We start from the raw sequence: 21,602 nt of genomic DNA on the forward strand, positions 1-21,602 counted from the left end.
TCCGCAATAGGTTCATTCAGCAAGATTGGTGGCCATAGCTCAAGAAGGATTACTGCAGAAAATGAATGGATTGATAAGACTTGAAACTTGGCACTTTGTTAGCCATTTCTTATTGAAAGTTTCAGATTGTCACATTCCTTTTTACACAACGAAGGAAAATAAAAAAGGGCAGAGAGAAAATATCAAGCAATCATGGTTAGGACTGGACTCATTTGGTCTATATACATGTGAAATAGGTGAGGTCCATCTGCAACTTAAGCAAAGAAGTGAGTTTGCTTAGGGTTATTTTGTTAGGTCCATGTGGAAGAAGATTTGAAGTAGATAGTTGAGTATAGTAGGGCCAACGAGTGAAAGGAAAGGTAAATCAATGGGGGGAGAGGAGGGACATCAAAGTTTAGAGCAAGGGCCAAAGGCTCCATTTTTAGTTGGCCTTTGCCTTTTTAGCTTTTTATATAATAACAAATGCTTTTGTTTTTTGTTTTGTTCTTTTTAATATATAGGACACGAACATGTACCTACTTGTTTGTTATATTATGATTATGATTTTGTTAATATAAGTTAATTATGTTTATGCAGAATATAATTCTCAAGTTATATTATGATTTTAGTAAATTCATATAAGAATATTTATTATTAAGAATTTTATAAAATTAAATATCATTATTAAATTATATTTAATATTAATTATTTTAAATTATATAAATTCATATAAGAAAATTTATTATCGAGAATTTTATGAAATTATATATTATTATTAAATTATATTTAATAGTAATTATTTTAAATTATACAATTTCATATAAGAAAATTTATTAGTAATAATTATTTTAAATTTTATTAAATCATATATTTTAGTTAAAATATATTTAATAATAATTATTTCAAATTATATTTTATAGTATCATATATTATGATTTTAGTAAATTCATATAAGAAAATTGATTATTAAGAATTTTATTAAATCATATATTTTAATGAAAATATATTTAATAATAATCATGTTAAATTATATTTTATAGTATCATATATTATTATTATATAAATTCATATAAGAATATTGATTATTAAGATTTTATTAAATTATATATTTTAATTAAAATATATTTAATAATAATTATGTTAAAATATTATTAAATTATTTATTATTGATATTGATAATCTTATTAAAATTTAATAACAATAACAATAACAATAATCATTCACCTAATTAAACAAATTTCTGCTAAGGGTATTCTAGTCATTTTAGTTTTTTCCCTTATGTTATTACACCTCCATTCCATTCAACCAAACACAAGAATACTATTATGCCTCTATTCCATTACATTCAACTAAACAATTGATTTGCTATTACGCCTCTATTCCATTACGCCTCTATTCTAATACAGCGAACCAAACGTGCTGTAAAGATCTGTCAAATGTTAGTTTGGCAGAATTGATGAATGCTTTCCAAGCATAAAAGTAGAGAAGGCTTATGAGATCTAAAGGGTTTGCTGAAAGTGCATTAGTTGCGGAAGCTCAATACAGTCTAGGAGGAAAGAGAAAGAAACACTATGGAAGAAAGGGTTATCCACCTTTCAAATGTTGGAGAAAACCAAACCGTAATGTGAAAATTGTTAGAAGATGGGGTATCATGAAAGAATTTGCAAAAGAAATACTCAGCAAAATACTATCGCACAAGTGAATTTGCAACAAAAGAATGTTGCTCAAGTTGTTGACGAAGAAGAGGAGAAGCAACTCTTTGTGGCTACTTGCTTTGCAATCTGTCATTCAAGTGAGAAGTGACTCATTGATACTGGTTGCACCAACCATATGACTTTTAATCGTGATCTTTTCAAAGAATTGAATACTTCAATAGTTGTCCAAATAAATATTGACAATAGAGGGTACATTGCAATCAAGGGAAAAGGCAAAGTTGCAATTGAAAGCATTTCACGACAAACATAATTCACATGGCAATTCACATGTATATTTTTATTTTTTTATACTTTTTAATTTTAAAAAATAATTTTTATATATTTTTTTGAATTTTTTAATTTTTAAAAAATTAATGAATTACTGATGTGACATCCACATTGTAATTCACATATATGCATTTTTCATCTATTTTAGAGTGATTTGACAAACATCACAAGTTTAAAGACTAAAAAATAAAAATTAAATAAAAACTAAAAGGGCTATTATTGTAAAGTTCAAGCGTCAAATAAATCATTATGTCTTTTATTTTTTAGTGAAGAAATTCATATTTTGAATAAAAAAGTACGAAATCCATTTGAATTTTTGGAGTTTACCATCCCTACCTATAGACAAGTACCCTCACTGGTATTGATGTGTGTCCACGTTTCTAACTAAAAAATACGACAAATGCAAGTGCACCTATCGATAAATAGTATAGCTACAGTGAGTAAAGATATTGTATCCACGAGGACCAAAAGTACGATTAATTATCATTTTCCTATTATTTAGCCGACAAATTGGAGTGATTCGTTTAACTAAAATTACTAAATTAATTTAATTAAAGAACTCAACAGAGAATAAATCATGAAATTATTGAATAATAACCAATAAGAGAAACTATACCTAGGAAAGAATTCACCTAGATTTCATTTATTATTATGAGTCTGAATTCAACGATTTATTCACTTGGTATCTTGATCTGTAGAAATTCCTAAATTATGCTAATATCTCTTTCAAGAGTAAGAAAAACTGACTCTAGTTTGATTAATTGAAATTTCTTTCTGATTAAAACCCCTATTGTCGCATAACTCGATCTATGGATTACCTTATTAGATTTGACTCTAATCCAGTAGATTTATGTCGCTCTATTTCTAGGATTGCATGGAACTCCACTCAATTATGCTAGATCTACTCTTAAACAAGGACTTTTCCTCTTCTAATTTAATTACATTAAACATGAATTGATATCCCGAAAATATTAAAACAAGAGATAAACACATATAATTGAGAATAAATATCAAGTATTTATCGCGTAAAACATAAATCAAATAGTATAATTCATCATAAGGTTCATCTTCCTTGGGTATCTAGGGAATTAGTTCATAATTGTGAATAAAAAACATCTCAAAGTCAGAATAACCATAAGGAATAAAGAAACTCATAAAAACTTCAAAAGAAATTAAAAGGAGGTCTTCAGTCTTGATGGAAATCTGCTTCAGAGTTGGCTCCAATGGTGTTCTTTGAGTTGTTTTCTTCAATATTCTTTAATGGCTCCATTCTCTCTTCTTTTATTTGGTATTTATAGATTTTAGAATGCCTAGAAAGTCTAAAAATTGTGTTTTCCATGTATTTCGGATGCAAATCGAGGTATGCGGTATGACTGCATGTCCAATCCGTGTGGGAGGGCCCAGCTCGTGTGGCTCCTGAAATCTGCTCTATTTTTACTCCTTTTGCTTCCAAATGCTCTCTTAAGTATAAAAACATGAATTCAAAGGATTAGGGATATAAAATTTACCTATTCACATAAATAATCATCCAAAAATACATTAAAAACGAGATTAAAATATGTTACTTTTATCACTTATCAGACATAAATTTAAAATTAAAATGGTTGAAGTATTTATTGAGACATTATAAAATATATGAAATAAATACTAGCATTTTACAATTATATTGCATTACAATGTTGTAGATATTATCGCACCAAACTACTTGAAAGCGAAGGGAGTATGGGTCATACCAAATGAGGGGAACGAATGGAGAATTGACCGTCATCTGATCCTACTTGTTCGTCGTCATCCAATCCTATTTGTCCGTCGTCTAATGGACCTCGAAAGGTCAAGGGATGAGTCTTCTCTAGTGTGGCAAACATATGCTTTTTCGTCCGTATATGTTCTTTCATACCATTTAATTCTTGGCTTAGTTCCATCATTTCTTTTTCTAAACTTTCTTTTGTTTCTCCTAATTTCATGAGCTCTCCTTTTACATTTTGGACATGCAACCTGCGGATTTCATTAATTGATTCATCTTCCACCTCCGATTCTGGAACCAATGCCGACACCTGATTCATATGCAATTCAGAGAGTATACTCTTTTCTTTTTTTTTTTTAAGGAAATCACAACAATAGAATTTTGAACCCTGGCTTTTAGGATGCAAAATGCAGATATTCTTTTATGAAAGATATATTTATAAATTCATTGTATTAAGATTATACAAAATTAAAAGAAATTTGTTTACTTTTTTAAAATAATATCTCCTAAAATTACGAAGAAAAGAGATATTTTTATAAATGTTTATATGGGTATAATAGTAAAAATTAGTGTCTTTTTTATTTCCTTTATTTTTTCACTTTTTTTTTTTAATCTTTTCAACCAAAAATATTAACAAAGACGTACTTTCTACCAATTAATGGAAAATCTTAAAAGAGAAATGTCGCACCTTGGAACAGATGATCAGATCTCGCCAATGAAGGTCATCTCGCACTAGTGAAATTAACAAATCTGAGTAACCTTCAGTTAGTATCTCTAATAGATGGTTTGCCTTCTCAAATTCTGCTTTTAGTTCCTTCATTTTTGCTTTTCGTTCCTTCATTTCAGCTTTTCGTTCCTTCATTTCCACTTCTAATAGATGTTGTCTTTCATTTAATCTGATGCAGTTTAGTAAGATCTTTTCCACATGCAACTTTGGGATTTCTAGAAAGGATTTAGCTTCATCACTCACATCCTCCTTTGAAATTTCTTCTTCACTTTGTTCTTCTTCACTTGAAAATTCTTCTTCACTTGACCAAATGTACTTCTTAGTGAGTAATGGCAACACCTGATACATAATTTTATATTTACTTGTTTACACCTACTAATCTATTGTTATTATGTTATTCGGATATTTATAAATAACATTAAACACAAATATGCGTTTGATATAAATATATTTAAATATTTTCATGTATATATATATTAATAATAGTTAGGTATACATATAAGATGCAAATACTTTTGATAAAACACTAAATTGAAGTAATGTACTTGATTATACATGGGTCAATTATATATTTATATTCATCACTCTCCTCTAATTTAAATAATTTAGTCAACAAGAAGTATCTAATTCAATTAAATGTTTAAAATTTTCCCAAAAGTTAATTAGTAAATGAAGTAATTGAATTAAGTAAATATTTTTTCAAAATGTATACTTACAGCAGAAATGACGCATTTCGCTTCAGCAATAAATCTGCACTCCTTACAAAAGTAAATTAACTCTCTTTTATTTCTTTTTTGCTCACAAACATCGCAATAAAACTCATCCTCAGAATTATAAGCTTCTTCCTCTGAGTTCAACTCATCTTCCAAAGGAGACTTTGTAAGTTGTAAAGGATGGAGGTGAGCTTTGTGGCTTATTGTTTTGGGTGCTGATGGAAGACACTGGATATGGATGTTTATGTCACATTCCAAACATCGAAGAATGAAGTTACAGCAATTTGCACCACAAAAATGGCAAGTCATATCGGCTACTTTCTCAATGAGAGTGAGAAAATGGTCAGGGCCATCGAGAACAAAAGAGGGTTCGAGCTTACTACAATCCAAGTGAAGGTTAAACCCACACCTATCTTCCTGACAGCTATATGCTATGAGACATGAATCAAAGCCCCGATTACATGCACCACAAGTACGGATTTCATCATTGTATGGAAGGGATGTGATGGTGAGTAGGTAATGTTGGGGATGAGAAGGAGGTTCAACCATATCTGCAGGGAGGTAAGGTAATTTAAGAGCGCATGATTTGTGTAAAAAGAAGTGGTTGCATGATCTGCGGCTACACCTGAAAGTTGGTGTGGGAGCTAAGCAAGTTTCCACACATGCCACGCATCGAGGTTCGTTGTTGAAATCTTTATGGTTTTCGATGAGTGCTAGTGGATGTGGGTGGCTGAAATGTTGGGTCTCTTTGGCATCTTCAGAGTCTACAGTGGGAAGCAGGGCACATTTGACATGCAGATGGATAAAACAGCTTTGGCAGCTGAACTCTATTCTGGAGATAATATCTTCACCGCATTTATCACAGCAGCGAGACAGAGGAGTTGTGAGGAATAGGAGAGTGCAGGGATGGATGAGATGATTGATCAACTGTCGAGGAATGCTCGTCATGCAAGATTTATGAAGGAAAAACTTGCATTCCGTGCAACCGTAGGTAGAAGAAGAAGAAGAGCAGAGCTTTTCACAAATGGCACAGACGACTTCATGTTTTTGCAGGGTGGAATCAACCACAGGTTTTAAGGGATGAAAATGAGTGAAATGTTGAACGGTGTGCTCCTCATCTGAATATTCTACCATGGGCTTTTGGGCGCATGCCACATGCATGCTAAAATAACACCCTAACTTGCATTGATAGCGATAGTTTGAATAGATTTGTCCAAAACAAACATGACATTTTTCATGATAACAATTATCAGAGAGCACAAGCGGGCATGGATGAAAGAAACTTTGAACCTCTGGTTTGAGCCTATCAAGACAAGATTTATGAACAAAAAACGTACAACGGTTGCAACCATAGATCGGGGGCCCATCTAAGAGATCCCCAAATGCATGGCAACTACCCTCTGTAGTCCAGTTTTCAATGACCGACAAGCGATGGTCATGGATGACATGTTGAATCTCCATTTATGAAACAAACAATCAAAACACTTACTTTTGTCACAATCCGCTCTTGCATTATATAAGAACGACCAGTCTAATTTCATAATATATAAGGGTAAACTATACTTGTTATCCCTAAACTTTAGTTAATATTACATTTTGGTCACTTAACCTTTTTTACTTCCATAATAGCCATTAACGTTAAGGAATTGTTACATTTTTGAACTCATCCATTACCTCTTGTTAAATATGATGTGGCACGTTAATTTAAAAGGCTAATAATTAATTTGGTCTTGAAATATAAATAAAATATTATTTTGATATTTTTAATTATTTTTTTAATAATTATTCTATTTTTTAAAAATATTAAAAATAAATTGAATTGAATTATAAAAATTATAAATAATTATTATAAAATTTTAAATTAATATTTGTATTATTATATTAATATAAATATAAAATGAAATGAAATAAAACCCACCCCATCCTTCTTCCCTCTCCTCTCCTCCACCGTTGGTCCCCTCCCTCTCCCCACCCGCCCTTTCCCTCTCTCCCGCCCTAACGTGGGGATGGAAAGGAGAGAGATGGGGAAAGTTTTATTTTTTTAATATAATTATTTTATTTAATATTTATATTATGTAATATTTAAAAAAATTAGAATAATTATTAAAAAAATAATTAAGATATCAAAATAATATTTTATTTATATTTCAGGGACCTAATTAGTTATTATCCCTTTAAATTAATGTGCCACGTTATCATTTTAATGGGAGGTATCAGATGAGTAGCAAAAATGTAACAATTCGATAATGTTAATGGTTATTACATAATTAAAAAGAGTTGGGTGACCGAAACTTAATCTTGACCGAAATTAAGGGATAATGATGTACAATTTGTCTCTTACTTTTTTTAATGATTAATTTACTACGGATTCTATGCATAGCACAACAATGTAAGCAAACAAAACATTAAAGTGATCCCATCTTTAATTAATCAAACTAGTAAATTAATGGTTAAAGTTGATGATATTTGGAAGAAACGAATTATAACAAATAACATAAACAATGATTTGCAATAAATATGTTTTAGGGATGTTGTTGGATACAAATATATAAACATGGGATCAAATTAAAATAGAAGCTTTAATGTTGGAAGAATAGATACTTAGCTTGGTCTAGGTATTTTGAAGAGGATAATTAAAAGAGTTGGATGACCGAAATTTAATCTTGACCGAAATTAAGGGATAATGATGTATAATTTGTCTCTTACTTTTTTAATAATTAATTTATTACGGATTCTATGCGTAGCATAACATTGTAAGCAAACAAAACATTAAAGTGATTCTATCTTTAATTAATCAAACTAATAAATTAATGGTTAAAGTTGATGATATTTGGAAGAAACGAATTATAACAAATAATATAAACAATGAATTGCAATAAATATGTTTTAGGGATATTGTTGGATACAAATATATAAACATGGGATCAAGTCAAAATAGAAGCTTTAAGGCTAGAAGAATAGATACTTAGCTTGGTTTAGGTATTTTGAAGAGGAATCATGAAATTTTTCATTAAAATATCAAGTCTAAATGATTTTATAGGGAAAGAGAAGCCTTCAATTTTTCTTTCTTGATTTCCTGCCTGGACCATCAAATCTATTGTTGTTGAATAAAAGTATCCATTTGTGATAATGAATTTGCACAGGGAAAACAACTACCTTGCTTTCAAATGCATCTTTAACTAGGTTATTCACACCCACACTCCACCTCTTTAAAAACATGGCAAAAGCTGACTGATCACCATTGTTGACATCTTTTTAAGATGGCCTCCTACCATTGAATCAAATTGTTTAGCTGTTATTATTAAACTTAATTAGGTGTGAGTAAAATTTAATTTTATTCAAAGAAAATTTAAAATTTTAAGTTTTTTTATTCAACTCGAATAATTTATTCGAGTTTCAAGTTGAATTTACAATTGAATAATGATTAGTGTAAATACTTCTTTAATCTCTATCAATTTTAAAAATAACCAAACCGGGTCTCATCTCAACTAAAATTACAAAAGAAAATTAAAATAATTTTCAAAATTCAAAATATTTTATAAATCATAAAATTGTAAAAAATATATGAAGAATATATAAAGAAAGTTAAGAATTTAAAAATTTCTAAAATAACAATCTTGAGGACCTAAATAAGTTAATTAATAATTTAAATTTATCATCCTAATATCTTATTTTTTATTATTTTACTTTGAATTTTTTTCAAATATATATGGTTTCAAATTTATATGCTCTAATATATAATTAATTACAATGTAACAAAATTTTAATTTGACATATTTAATTTTTAATTTAACTCGTTTCGACTCAACTCGAATTTTATTTCATTCAATTTAATTTAAAAAAATTCAAATTAAATTAAAATAATAAAATAAAAATTATTAATTCAATTAAATAAAAAAATTTTACTCAATTCCATCCCACGCTTACCTTTAAATTTAATAGCAATAGTTTTGATTTATCTGTTAACGGCGTAATCATTGAGGAGCCCATGTTTTGCGCAACTGAATTTCTTTTATTTCTTTTTAATATGCCCATTAACGGTCAATTATGTTGCCCATTGTTTAGCCCATAAATCCATCGACATTTACATTTTTGTTTGATTTGGAATATTCAAATATCATCCACCTATTAGCTAAACTTTGATACTTTTTCGTGTTGTAATTTTAATGGAATGTGATTGTTGAGAAAATTACTTTATAATGTTTAATATATATAAAAATGTATTAATTAAAATCACAAGATAATGTTCGATTTACTAAGTACTTTCTTAAAAATGTAATAATAATTTATATATTTACCATTATTAAATAAAAGATAATATTCATGTATTTAATTTTATAATAAACTTCTCTCTTAACAAATATTTGGATTAAATATTTAATAATAAATTTTAATTGATATTTTTAATTTATAATGTTAATTGAAAGCAAAATTGTTTCATATTTGTCTTACATATATTTTATAAATATAATAATGCATAGTTGTATATAAAACTTGTAACAGCCTATCCGACAGAGTCTCCGTATTTGGTTATTGTTTAGCGTATAGATGGTAAATTAAGGATATATTTGAGTAAGTATACTATTTGTCTTGGTTAAGTATAAAATTCTGTGTAATTCACCATTTGGCGAATTCCTAATTTTGGCGAGTTGTGTGGTTTGACGGGCTCTTCTGTTAAGTATTCGCCCAGCTCTAATGCTTTGGGCGAACTTCTTAAGTTCGTAGTTGTTTAGATTTGTTTAATATTTAGAGTATGATGATTTGGTTAGTCAAGTTAAAATTTAGTTAGAACTGAACTAGACTATTGTAGGTTAGAAGACCTAAAATTTGTTAAGTACACTTAATCATGGGAATCAAGAGTGTTATTGGAATTATCTGATTTTTTTCACTAATCCTTGTCTTCGTTGCTTAAGTATATAAGGATAGTGGTGGTCTTTCTGAACACCTTTATGTTTTTTTTCCTCTTTTTTATTTTATTTTATTTTATTTTATTTAAGAGTCTCTAAAAACCTAAGTTTAGAAGATTTTCCTCGAAGTGAAGGTTTGAAGTGTCTAGCTAACTTCTACGTTAATACCAGCTCACTGGTAATTACTAATGAACCCTTAGGTTATCATCGAAATCATTTATGTGTTTTTCGTACTGAATGCATAGATGTTAGAATGGCGTGTGAGGAAGAAAACTTCCTGATTTTGGACTAAATGTTATCGATTCTTGCATGCATGTTAAGATTTGATAGATCGGCGATCTGATATATATAATTATCTTTCTTTTAGCTCAAAAAGCTAACGAGGGTCCAATCAATAAAGGCAAAGGAATTGCTTTGTAGGTCGTGCTAGAATTTTTGGTGAGTTCCTTCTTACTTACAAGTATTGTAAATTTCCATTGTTATATAAATTGTATAAGGTAATTACTCTTCCTCAGTAATGTATGAATGGTGTATGTATGGATAATGGCCATTCAATGTCATCAATCTGAGTACAGCTTGTCAGTGGTTTGAAGTAAGCGTCATTTTTCATGCCTAAGTCACTACCATCTACTTTTGATATGAGAAATATGATCTTGTCTATGGTGATGGAGAAAAGGAGATATGTTTGTGTAGCTTCCGGTAGGACAATCATATTGCAAACCGAACTGGCAGATCATCATATTGTTATATTGGTAGGACAATCATATTGTTTACATAAAACATGCTATTCTAAATGAAAATGATATGATGAGTTAAGGGGGAGTATGTATGTGAATGAAACTATATGATATGCTTTTGATTCTGAATTCTAGGTACGTAGCTAGCATGAAGATGGGTTGTCTAAGTTGTATTAAGTTGGCGTACAATATACGCTCATGTATTAAGTAAGTTGGTGTACTAAGTCTGTCTATGTTCTATGCACACCATTGGGGGTACTATGATTACCGTATGAAAGCCCCTCTGAAAGGTTTGGTTGTGTTGTAAGTAATGATATGTATGATTTCTTTCTAAAACTCACTAAGTTCATATGAACTTACTCTGTTATCTTTTCCTTCTCAAGCTTGCTAACTGAAGCAAGACTATTTGTTAGAAGGACTACGCCTGAATACTGCTACTATTGTGAGCTAATTGTTTTGTTCTGTATCATGCATGACTCTTGCGGGTGGCGTATACATGCATTTTGGAAATGATTTGTATAAAGAACTTCTATTTAGACGTTATTCTAAATTGTTGATGTTTACATTAAAACTTTATTCAAGCAACAACTATTATACTATTTATAACTATAATTTGAAAAATTTTATAAAGCTTCCACTAAATGTTTTGAAGTTAGTTTGATTTTAAGTTGTAACACATCATACTCGGATCTAATTATCGGGTTGGATTTGACGTGTTACAAAACTTGTTTTGGAATAAATTTAAAAAATTCTGTATACAAATACTTGTGAAGAATTCATTGAAGTAATCAATTTTTTTAAACAAAATCGGCGGTTAAACTAGTCAGGCCATTGGTTCAACCGGTTCAATTAAAAAAGTATTAATAATTAAAAAAACTTTAAAAAAATTAAAAAAACTTAGTTCAACCGATTCAAATGTCGATTCGTACCAATTCAACCGGTCAGTCCGATTCAAACAACACGAGAAGTAATAGAAAAAATCAAGTAGTAGGACAAAGGAAGAATGCAATAATTTTTTTACGTTTATTAATAGATTAATATCCTAAATTGATATAAAATAAGACTAATTTTGTCTTAAAATTTTTTACTTTCCAATTTACATAGAAATCACATTACCACATTCATTGGAAAATAATTCCTAAGAAAAAATTAGATTTAAAGAAAAGTAAATAAAATTTGAACTACCAAATTTTGAAATCACTTTTCAAAAATAAAATACTCCAAAAATGATTATTTTTCATCTTACCAAACAGTATCTTAATGTTGGATGATGTTGTTAGTTAATTTATGTGAGTACTTTCCTTTTAAAAAATTCATGAATAAATTCCAACAGCATGCTGATATTTTATTGATTTTTAAAAAATAGAAATAATTAAAATTTTAGTAGAGAACATCTCATGATATTCATTATCTGTATATAAATATACGCGCACAATATGAAACCTATATGGAATACTTCTTTGCTATACAGTCTGCATTCATTTACATCACATGTCTAAACAAACTCACCTACAATTATATTAGTAAATGCCTCAATCACTCTCTTTTAATTCAAGTTTTTGTTAAGAGCTAACTCGGAAACAAGCAACCATTGAAAAACGTAACCCCAACTGTTAGCTACAAATGCTTGTAATATGCAACATTTTCATTTTTGACAGAAAGGATTCGTCACAAGCTTAAGCATCTTTATCAACTTTCTTACCTGTGAAGAGCTTGGCTAGATTTGGCATCCCCTTTTTCTTCTTCTTAATGCTGAATGGGGTCAATCCACTCACCCGTATCGCCGGTGACAATGATCTACGGAACTTCGATTTTCCTAACGGTGTCGAATTGCCATTGCTTTTCATTGACCTTCTATTGAATGATGATTGCTTGTTTTGTTCAACAAGTTGCCAGTTTCTTAGTTCTTTCTCTATCATTTTCTTAGCTGAAAGTGACCTTTGGGTTCGATATTCTTCTTCTTCCTCCTCTACCCTCATCTCCTTGAGATCACTTTGAGCCATTTTGGTTTTAATCAATATCTCCCTTTCACTAGCTTTGAGAGCTTCAATCCATGCCTGAGCTGCAGCAACTTTTTTATCAGCAATGTCTTCAGCTCCAACCGCACGTCCGGTCAAGTACTCGTACTCAAATTTCGATATAGTAATCGTGGAATTCCGATCGGATGCTGAAGCTCTAGATAGCATTGTAGTCTCTATGAGAGATCTCAACTTTTCTAGAGCTGAAGTCTCTGCTGACTTAACTGCTTCTAGTTCCCCCACAGCTGCCTGCAACTTTTCCTCGGTTGAGTCGATTTTGGACTCGGTTTTCCGGATTTCTTCTGCGATTGCTGCAGCTTCTTCGGCTATAAGAGCCTTCTCTTTCGTTGATGCTTCAGCTTCAAGTCTTAACTGTTCAAGTGAGAGGGAAAGATTGGCCACAATAGAGTTAGCCTTTTCTTCAGCTGCTGTCGCTGCTTCCAACTTTGATTTGGCTCTTAACAGCTTTGAATTGAGACTTTTAACTCTCAAATCTGTCTTTTCCTCTGTTTTCTTCAACTTTTTTGTTTCTTCTATAACATGTTTCAGCTCATTTCGGATAACATCCATGGATGACATATACCGAAAACCCTCTTCTCGAATCGAAGCCAATTCGTTCTTAGCTGCCTGCAACACTTTGTTGGTTGACTCTAATGAAGGTGGTTGATCCTTGACTTGCTTGAGTTCATCTTGTAAGACATTAATGTCAGACAAAGTGACAGTCAATCTTTGTTCCAACTCTCCAGTCTGATCAATCTCGTTGATCATGTCCTCCATTTTCTTCTTCGTTCCTGCCATCCTACATGACAGTTCACCAACTTCTTTCTCTTTTTGAGCTTCGATATCTGCAGCTTCTTTTGATGCCTCCATCTTAGCCAATTCGACTAGAACATGTTCCTCATTAGCCACCTCAATTTCCTTCCTGAGCTCTTCTATATGCTTACCATTAGACAACAGTTTCTTGCTTGAATCTTCAAACTCCTTCACTGCTCTTTCTTTATCTGCCATTACAGATGCCATTGCAAGCTTAAGTTCACTGAGTTCATGTTTCACCATTTCCAGTTCTTCCATAACTTCCACGCACTGATAACTTTCGACACAACGAAAAACCGATGCCTTGACGTCGAGTTTTCCTTTCTTTTTCAAAGATTCAACATCTTTAATCCTTTCCTTAGCTTTGAAATTTGATTCCTCTATCATTGAAGCCAAATCCTTCACTGTTTTCTTTGCACTAGAGAGTTCAGACTCGGCTTTAAACGTTTCTGATTCTGCAATTCTTCTACTCTCTTTATATCGACTCATATCCCTTCTTGCAATATGAAGCTCCCTTGCTTTTGACAATGGCTTCTTAAAAGTTAAAATCACACAATGACAAATTTATCAGTCAAAATTGAAAATTAATTAAACTCCATTGCATAAAAACTACAGGTTTTTCATGAATCACCAATGTCTAAAAAGCCGAATCCGATGTAAAACCGGTGACACCTGTGATTACCAATAGATCCGATTGATTGTATTAAACAAAATTATGTATTATCTAAGTATTTTTAAAGTTAAATAATTATCAAATATAATAAATATTTAATAAAGAGTTAAATGTATAAATCTTATCCCATATAATAATATTTCATAAAAATAAATATTTAATCATCAATCAGTTCAACTTATCTGTATAATCCGATACTTTAACACCATGAGTACCAAAATTATACCTCCGGAAAAGCCTGTTGACTCTGGGGTTTCTTCACTGAAGAATTACCATCAAGAATCATTTCTTCATACATATTAACAGCAACTTTACTTGATCCAATTCTTCTCTTCTCCATTATCAACCTGTTCCATTGACACACAAGAAAAACGTATTACATATATATAATTAAATACTGAAGCAAAAGGCCTGGAATTCCAATATAAATTATTCTATATAATCAAATTTACATATTATTAACATCCCCTGAACTGCAACGGGGTTAAAAAATGGCAAACTGAAAGGAACAGAAAGTTAAAACAAAGTAAGAGATTGACAACTTACCAAGAAATTGTGGGTTGAGTTAGAACATAATAAATGGCGACCGGAAATAAAACCTGTAAATAAATTGTGATTTGTAGAAGAAGAAGAAGCAAGTGTTTGTGGAATGAGTTAGACTGGCTAATGCCAAGTAAATGGAATAAAAGATAAAACGGCTGACAATCAGACGCAGAGAGGACAATAGTTTGAATCCTGTTGATTGGATAGTATTCTTGTATGCAACGCTAGCCATATATATACACACGCAAGGGATAAATTAACATTCAGTCCCTGAACTTGGAAATTTTTTCCACTTTAATCCCTAAACTCTTTTTGTTTGACATTTTTTTTTAATTTGATCTTTGAACTTAAATTACTGACGTGACAGTTTGATATTACGTTGTATCATCACATGATTTTAAAATTTAAAAATTATGAAGAATTATAATTTCTTCATAATTTTCTTCATAATTTTAATAACTTTTGTATTATTTTTAATTTATAAAATTTTCATGTGAATTCTTGACATAATCTCATATTATCATGTAGTTTTATCTCAAAAGGATTCAACTTATCAATTTTTATTTTTTAAATATATATAATGCCTAAGATTATTTTATAACCCCTTTTAAACTTTAAATAAGAAGATAAATACGTTTCAACGTGCTCTAATAAGAATACTTGTGCCAACCGAGTTAAAACTCAATCAACTACAAATTAAGTACATTAAAATGTCAAACTATTTCTTTGATAAAAAATTTCAATTGTTAAATATATATTAACACAATAATATCATAAATTGATTTTTTTGACATAAAATTTTCGACCATTAAACATATATTAACAAAAATAATATCATAAATTGTTATGTTATAATTATCGAATTGGTATGAAACTTTAACTAAATAACATTTACAATTATAAAATAAATTTAACAATTAAATTATTAAAATATTAATTCTAGAAATATTAGCAATGCATTGAAAATACTTTGCTCTTTTTAATGAAAATTTGAATCTGAATCGGAAATTAAACAAAACCCATGATTAGTAAAATCGTATCATATATTAGTTTTATATATTTATATGAATGCATATACTATGTTTTCTATTGAGTTTTTCTATTATAAATGTAGTACATTTATAAATATCATATAAAGATGAAAATAACCATAATACATAATCAAATTATTATAAAACATAGTGAAAGAAGTCAAATAAATATATTTTGAGACTGAAAATTCTCATAATTATACATGACCAAACTCAAATTTAGGTTCTAAAAATTAAACTGTCCAAAATGCACAGCTGAATTTGTTTTTGGGAGCCACCTAGAAACCAGACATTAAAAAAGGGTTTTGTGAAAAATATTATTTTGGGGCAACTTTACAAATCAGATATTAGAGAAGGGTTTTGTGAAAAATATTAAACGGCGATATTTATGTGTATGGAAGGAACGAAACGACAAAGCTGCCAGCGTCAAAGCAATCAAAGGTAGCTGAGAATCCACGAATTTAAAAGCTAAATCACATGGAATCCTCGTTAATTCAATTTTATTTGATGTCCTGTAGGCAGTGGCCTAAATGCTTCTACTTATCTTTTTCCCGTACCCAAGTATAAGATAAAATGGATATTCTGAATATTATAATTAATATTTACAAAAAAATATGGAGGAGATGCATGTATTAATTTTCTCGCATATTTATTATAAGATTTATAAATATCTTACTTGAACAGTTTATTGATAAATTTTATTCAAATTATGTGCAAAGTTTTAATTTCATTAAAATATTTTTATTGAATAAATTTATTTGATAATAACTAAAATTTACACTAAAATGCTTTATTTTACAGTTTTTTTTTTATAAAATATTGAGGGCGGGAATGGGTTCAACGTATGTCAAAACATAAATAAAACATGAGAAACAGCAAGACATCATTAACCCACTGAATAAAGTAGTAACGAAGCACCCAACCAAATCCAATAAACACTGGCCACCCAAACAGGAAGAAGATGGCTGCGCGCAGAGCCACCGAAAGCCACAGCTTTAGTCGGGAGGTTCTACCCACCAGCGGTCCGTTGTCACTGCTGCCGCTGCAACACATGGGACTTCCTCCACCCAGTAAGTGCTCTCATCCATTCTGAAGCTCACTTGTGCAATTTCATGTGCTAGTCTGCTATAGAGGTGTTCATGGGCCGGGCCGGGCCGGGTTCGGTCCGGGCCCAGAAAAAATTTCGGCTCGGCCCAAAATATGGGCCTAGAATTTTGCCCAGGCCCGGACCGGGAAAAAATTCATAAGCCTGGGCCCGGCCCGGCCCGTTTTTAAATAAATACCAAAAATTTATTTTAAAAATTAAAATAAAAATTAAAAAAAGTATTTTAAAAAAATTTAAAAAAAATTTTAAAATTAAAAAAATTTAAAAAAGTATTTTAAAAGTATTTTAAAGTTAAAAAATAAAAAATAAAAATATTTATTATTCGGGCGGGTAGGGCAGCCCGCCAAAAAGTTGTGCCCGAGGCTCGGCCCATTTTTTAATCGGGCCTCGTTTTTTTACCCAAGCCCATATTTCGGGCCTATATTTTTACCCAAACCCTCCCATATTTTGGACCGGGCCGCCCGACCCATGAACACCTCTAGTCTGCTACAATCCCTACTTGCATATCGAAAAATGGCTCTTAGAAAAGATTTTGCTAGAGATCGAACATCACTGATATATGCACTCATTTGAGATTTGTCGTCTTTCCCTTGAATAATCCTCGAAATAACTACTCGGAAGTCTCCCTCCGCTTCCACCATTATGAACCCCATGTTGAGAGCAAACTGCAGCGGCTATACACAAGCCAGCGCCTCGGCCATGAAAGCATCAGGTATGTGTGGGTTAATAACCATTCCACTGCCCACAACCTGACCATCCATATCCCTGATCACAAAGCCTGACCGTGATTGTCTCCGGTGTTCTTTGAAAGCAGCACCGACATTTACTTTAACATAAGGGTCAGTTGGGGAGACCACTTTTCAGTAAACGGGCTAAATTTAGCAGGTAGTCGCTTTCCCAGTTCATCAAATTCTTTAAGGAATGAATGGATTCTCAATTTAATCTCTTGTGCTAATTGAGGCTTGTTCTCAATAACGTGTTTATTACGCGAAGTCCAGATTGCCCAGATGACCCCAACAATAACTCTGCAAGTATATATCGAGCAATTTCTAAGTAGAAGTTCAAACCAAATCCAAATCCAATAATCATCACATTGTAAACTTGATGGCCATTGTATTGAGAAAGAATTCCAAAACATCTTATGCAAGGCGCACGAAGTAATGACATGAAACATAGATTCAGAACCACTTCGATACCTTGGGCAAATAAGGGAATCCTATTCGTTTGGTGTAGAGGTTTGCATAACTAGAGATGTAATTAAGCTAGATAACTTCCAAGGTGATTGCTAATAGGCTTCAAACGGTTCTCAAGCAGTGCATTGATGAGGCTCAAGGGGCGTTTGTGCGTTAAAGATTAATTTCAGATAATGTTTTGGTGGTCCTTTACTCTCAAGCTGGATATGATTAAAGCTTACGACCGGACTGAGAGAGATTTTCTTGAAGGGAGTGGGTTTCTTTACTTTTGCACTGTATAAGCTCGATGTCATATTCAGTGGTTCTAAATGGTAATATTAGTGAAGCATTTGTTTCAAGACAGGACTTCGACAAGTAGATCCTTTGAGCCCGTATTTATTCCTTACAATGAGGACTTCTCTTTGCTGCTTCACTTGGTCAAACGTGAAGGTTTATTAACTAGTGGTAAGGTATGTCGTGGAAGTCCTTGTATCACTCATTTGTTTTTTGCGGATGGTAGTGTAGTATTTGGGGATGTATCTGATAGGGGGACAAGTTCTTCGTTTGATACTTGGAAGTAGCAAATCAATTTTGATAAATCTCTTATCTATTTTAGCTCTAATGTACTAAATCTATATAATTAAAATATACTAAATATAAAAGAATTAAAAATTTATAAAAATAAATATATAAAAGAACTAAAAAACCTAAACCATTAAACCTATGACTCTTTTACGTTAAAATAAAACCCAATGCATTCATTGGTCAGGGGGTTGCCCTCTTTTGTAACAAAAAAAAAAAAAAAAACCCCACTCCTTTTTTTTCCCTTTTTTTTTTTTTGAAAAATTATTGTGGCTTTCAGCCTATTTTACATGCAACTAAAATTTCATATAAAATTATTTTTTATAATATTTGACCGAGTACCAATATTTTAAAAATTGGATTAGTGATTAAATCAATTAAATAACTAATTTTTAGTCTAATTAGTTTAATTGTTGGCCTTATAAATCAGTTTAATTGTTATTTTTTTTCCTAGTTTTCGTTTTTTAAATTTTAAATGATTTGCTTAGAGACGAATTCAATCTTTTTATAAATTAATGTTTCGATTGACTTTTGGTCGAATCAATTGTACAATTTGTATATTTTGGGCAGTTCATGAGAATAGCCATTAGTTCTCGATCGCTCTGGATTTTAAGTGATTTTCTTTCTCTGTACTTTGATTAGTAATATCAGCTTTGATTTTAATAATAAAATATGAAATATATTAATTGAATTGTTAAAATATTATGTCAAATAAAATATAAAATATAATAATTAAATTGTTAAAATATTAATTATATAATGGATCTTTCTCATGAAAAAAATTAAAATTTATGCAAATAATAAACCATATAGTCTCTCTAAAAAATTAAAAGCATTAATTAAATTAGAAATTGATCATATGTGTTTGTGTGTAGAGATTACATATCTAAAATGAAGGTTAGTTTAAAAATAGCATACAATAAATAATGAAACATATAACTTGTAACTAATTAATAATATCTATACTATTATTTAATCCCCGATCGAGTTGATGCCATGAGTTAACCGAGCAACAATTCGATTAAGGAAAAGACTAAAATGTCGATTTATATTTAAAATAAATTGTATTATTTGAAAGTAGTTTAATCTTTTAATCTTTTTAATTATGAAAGGTTTAAATCGTAATACGATATACAATTAAAGTAATAATGTATGCATAACAAAATTAAAATGTAACTATTATATTGAAATAAAACTTTGGTTTAGTATTAGGGTTAATATTTTATTAATGTAAATAACATAGGTTCAAATGCAATAAACATTTTATTGGTTTTTTAAATAAAAATATTAAAATGCTCTCAGATAATATAATTTATTATGAATACGGAATGACATGTTTGTAATTCCTTAACGAGTTGATGCTCGGTTGATTCATAATACCAACTCATCAAGAGTTTAAATAATAGTATAGTAATACAATTAAAATGTAAGTATCATGTTGAAATAAAATTTTGGTTTAGTGATAGAATTAATATTTTATTGATGCAAATAATACTGGGTTCAAATCCAAGCAAATAAAAATTTTTATTGGTTTTTAAATAAAAGATTAAAATACCCTCAAATAATATAATTTATTTTACATATGAAATGATATTTTCATAATTTTCTTAACCAAGTTGGTACTCAATTGACTCGTGACACCAACTTAATCAACGGTTTAAATAAATTGATGGAAGTAGTAATGTATGCATAATATAATTAAAATGTAAATATTATATTAAAATAAAGCTTTGGTTTAGTATTAGAGTTAAAGGGCAAATACATTGTAGGGTCCTGCCCCACCCCCAAATGTAAAATTTCAATTCTAGTCCCTTAAAGACTATCAAATTATAAATTAATATAGGATAAAATTATGTTTTGGCCCCTAAATAAAAATAACCAATCTATTTAGTCCGTTCAAAAATAATGAAATCATAAATTAATAAATGATAAAATTTATATTTTAACATCTCAAAAAATTATAGTTCAATTTTGGCCCCATAAAAAAATTTTAAATTCGCCCCTTAGAAGAGTTAATATTTTATTGATGTAAATAGTGTGAGTATAAGTCCAAGTACATTCTCAGTTTGTAGATCTATTTTGTGAATATATTTGTTGCCTTCACAAGTCGTGATGCATAGATGATGATGCTTGTCGCCGCTAAAACTTCTTCAGCCACTAACAATTATTAGAAAGTGGGTGGCTCTTCATCGGCTGCTTAATGTGTTTCTGTTTTTAAAGTATTTTAGAATAATAAATGATTTTAAGAATCAGTTTGGGCTCGTGTTGTCTTAAGTTATATATATATATGTATATATTCCCATGCATATAGGATGTTTCTTAGTATTGCTTATGCATGTAGTTTGCCTTTTGCAAGTGATTTTAGAGATGTTTTGTCACCATCCTCTCCAGTTTGATGGATACTCAATTCTTTTACCAATTTTTGCCCGTCACTTTGGACTATTTGGGGTTGATTTCTTTATCGTAACAAGTGCTTGCAATCATTCTAGATATGTTGTGCTCGAGTTGTGACATAATATTCTATTGATGTTAAGATTAAAGCCTATGTTGTGTTGATGGAGCTTGTCCTTTATCAACTACGATAGATGCTTGTTGTTTTTCTCCCTTGAATCATACAGTTCCATTCATCGGAATGAATAAATAATTTTTCCTTTCAAAACAAAATAAATCCAAATAGATTCAATTATTTAAAATAAAAAGATTAAAATACTCTCTAATAATATAATTTATTTTTAAAAATAAAAGAATGTTTTCGTAAGTTCTTTCACTAAGTTGGTGACCGGTAACTCGTGGTATCAACTAAATTAGGGCTTAAATAATAGTATAGATAGATGGAGGTAATAATAAAATTATAATGTATTAAAATATTAAAATAA

At 30.2% G+C, this 21,602-nt stretch overlaps 2 protein-coding genes across 3 annotated transcripts; both read right to left on the minus strand.

The window, feature by feature from the left end:
* Positions 1–3,051: 3,051 nt before the first annotated feature.
* LOC105801018 (uncharacterized) lies at positions 3,052–6,598 on the minus strand. Its single transcript, XM_052624602.1, has 4 exons — positions 5,149–6,598; positions 4,394–4,771; positions 3,695–4,015; positions 3,052–3,421 (listed from the first exon to the last, which is right to left on the minus strand). The coding sequence occupies exons 1-4, from the start codon at positions 6,304–6,306 to the stop codon at positions 3,281–3,283; spliced, it is 1,998 nt and encodes a 665-aa protein (XP_052480562.1). The 5' UTR covers positions 6,307–6,598; the 3' UTR covers positions 3,052–3,280.
* A 5,628-nt stretch (positions 6,599–12,226) lies between these two features.
* LOC105803609 (protein PLASTID MOVEMENT IMPAIRED 2) lies at positions 12,227–15,034 on the minus strand. 2 transcript variants are annotated; one of them, XM_012635882.2, is made up of 3 exons: positions 14,840–15,034; positions 14,520–14,640; positions 12,227–14,151 (listed from the first exon to the last, which is right to left on the minus strand). In XM_012635882.2, the coding sequence occupies exons 2-3, from the start codon at positions 14,631–14,633 to the stop codon at positions 12,466–12,468; spliced, it is 1,800 nt and encodes a 599-aa protein (XP_012491336.1). In that variant the 5' UTR covers positions 14,634–14,640; positions 14,840–15,034; the 3' UTR covers positions 12,227–12,465. The 2 variants fall into 2 exon arrangements, with proteins under 2 accessions (XP_012491336.1, XP_012491335.1); XM_012635881.2 differs by having other exon boundaries at positions 12,227–14,154.
* Between the last annotated feature and the right edge of the window lie 6,568 nt (positions 15,035–21,602).

The sequence above is a fragment of the Gossypium raimondii genome, chromosome 11 (assembly GCF_025698545.1).
Source record: "Gossypium raimondii isolate GPD5lz chromosome 11, ASM2569854v1, whole genome shotgun sequence".
In the NCBI taxonomy this organism is placed as follows: Eukaryota; Viridiplantae; Streptophyta; class Magnoliopsida; order Malvales; family Malvaceae; genus Gossypium; species Gossypium raimondii.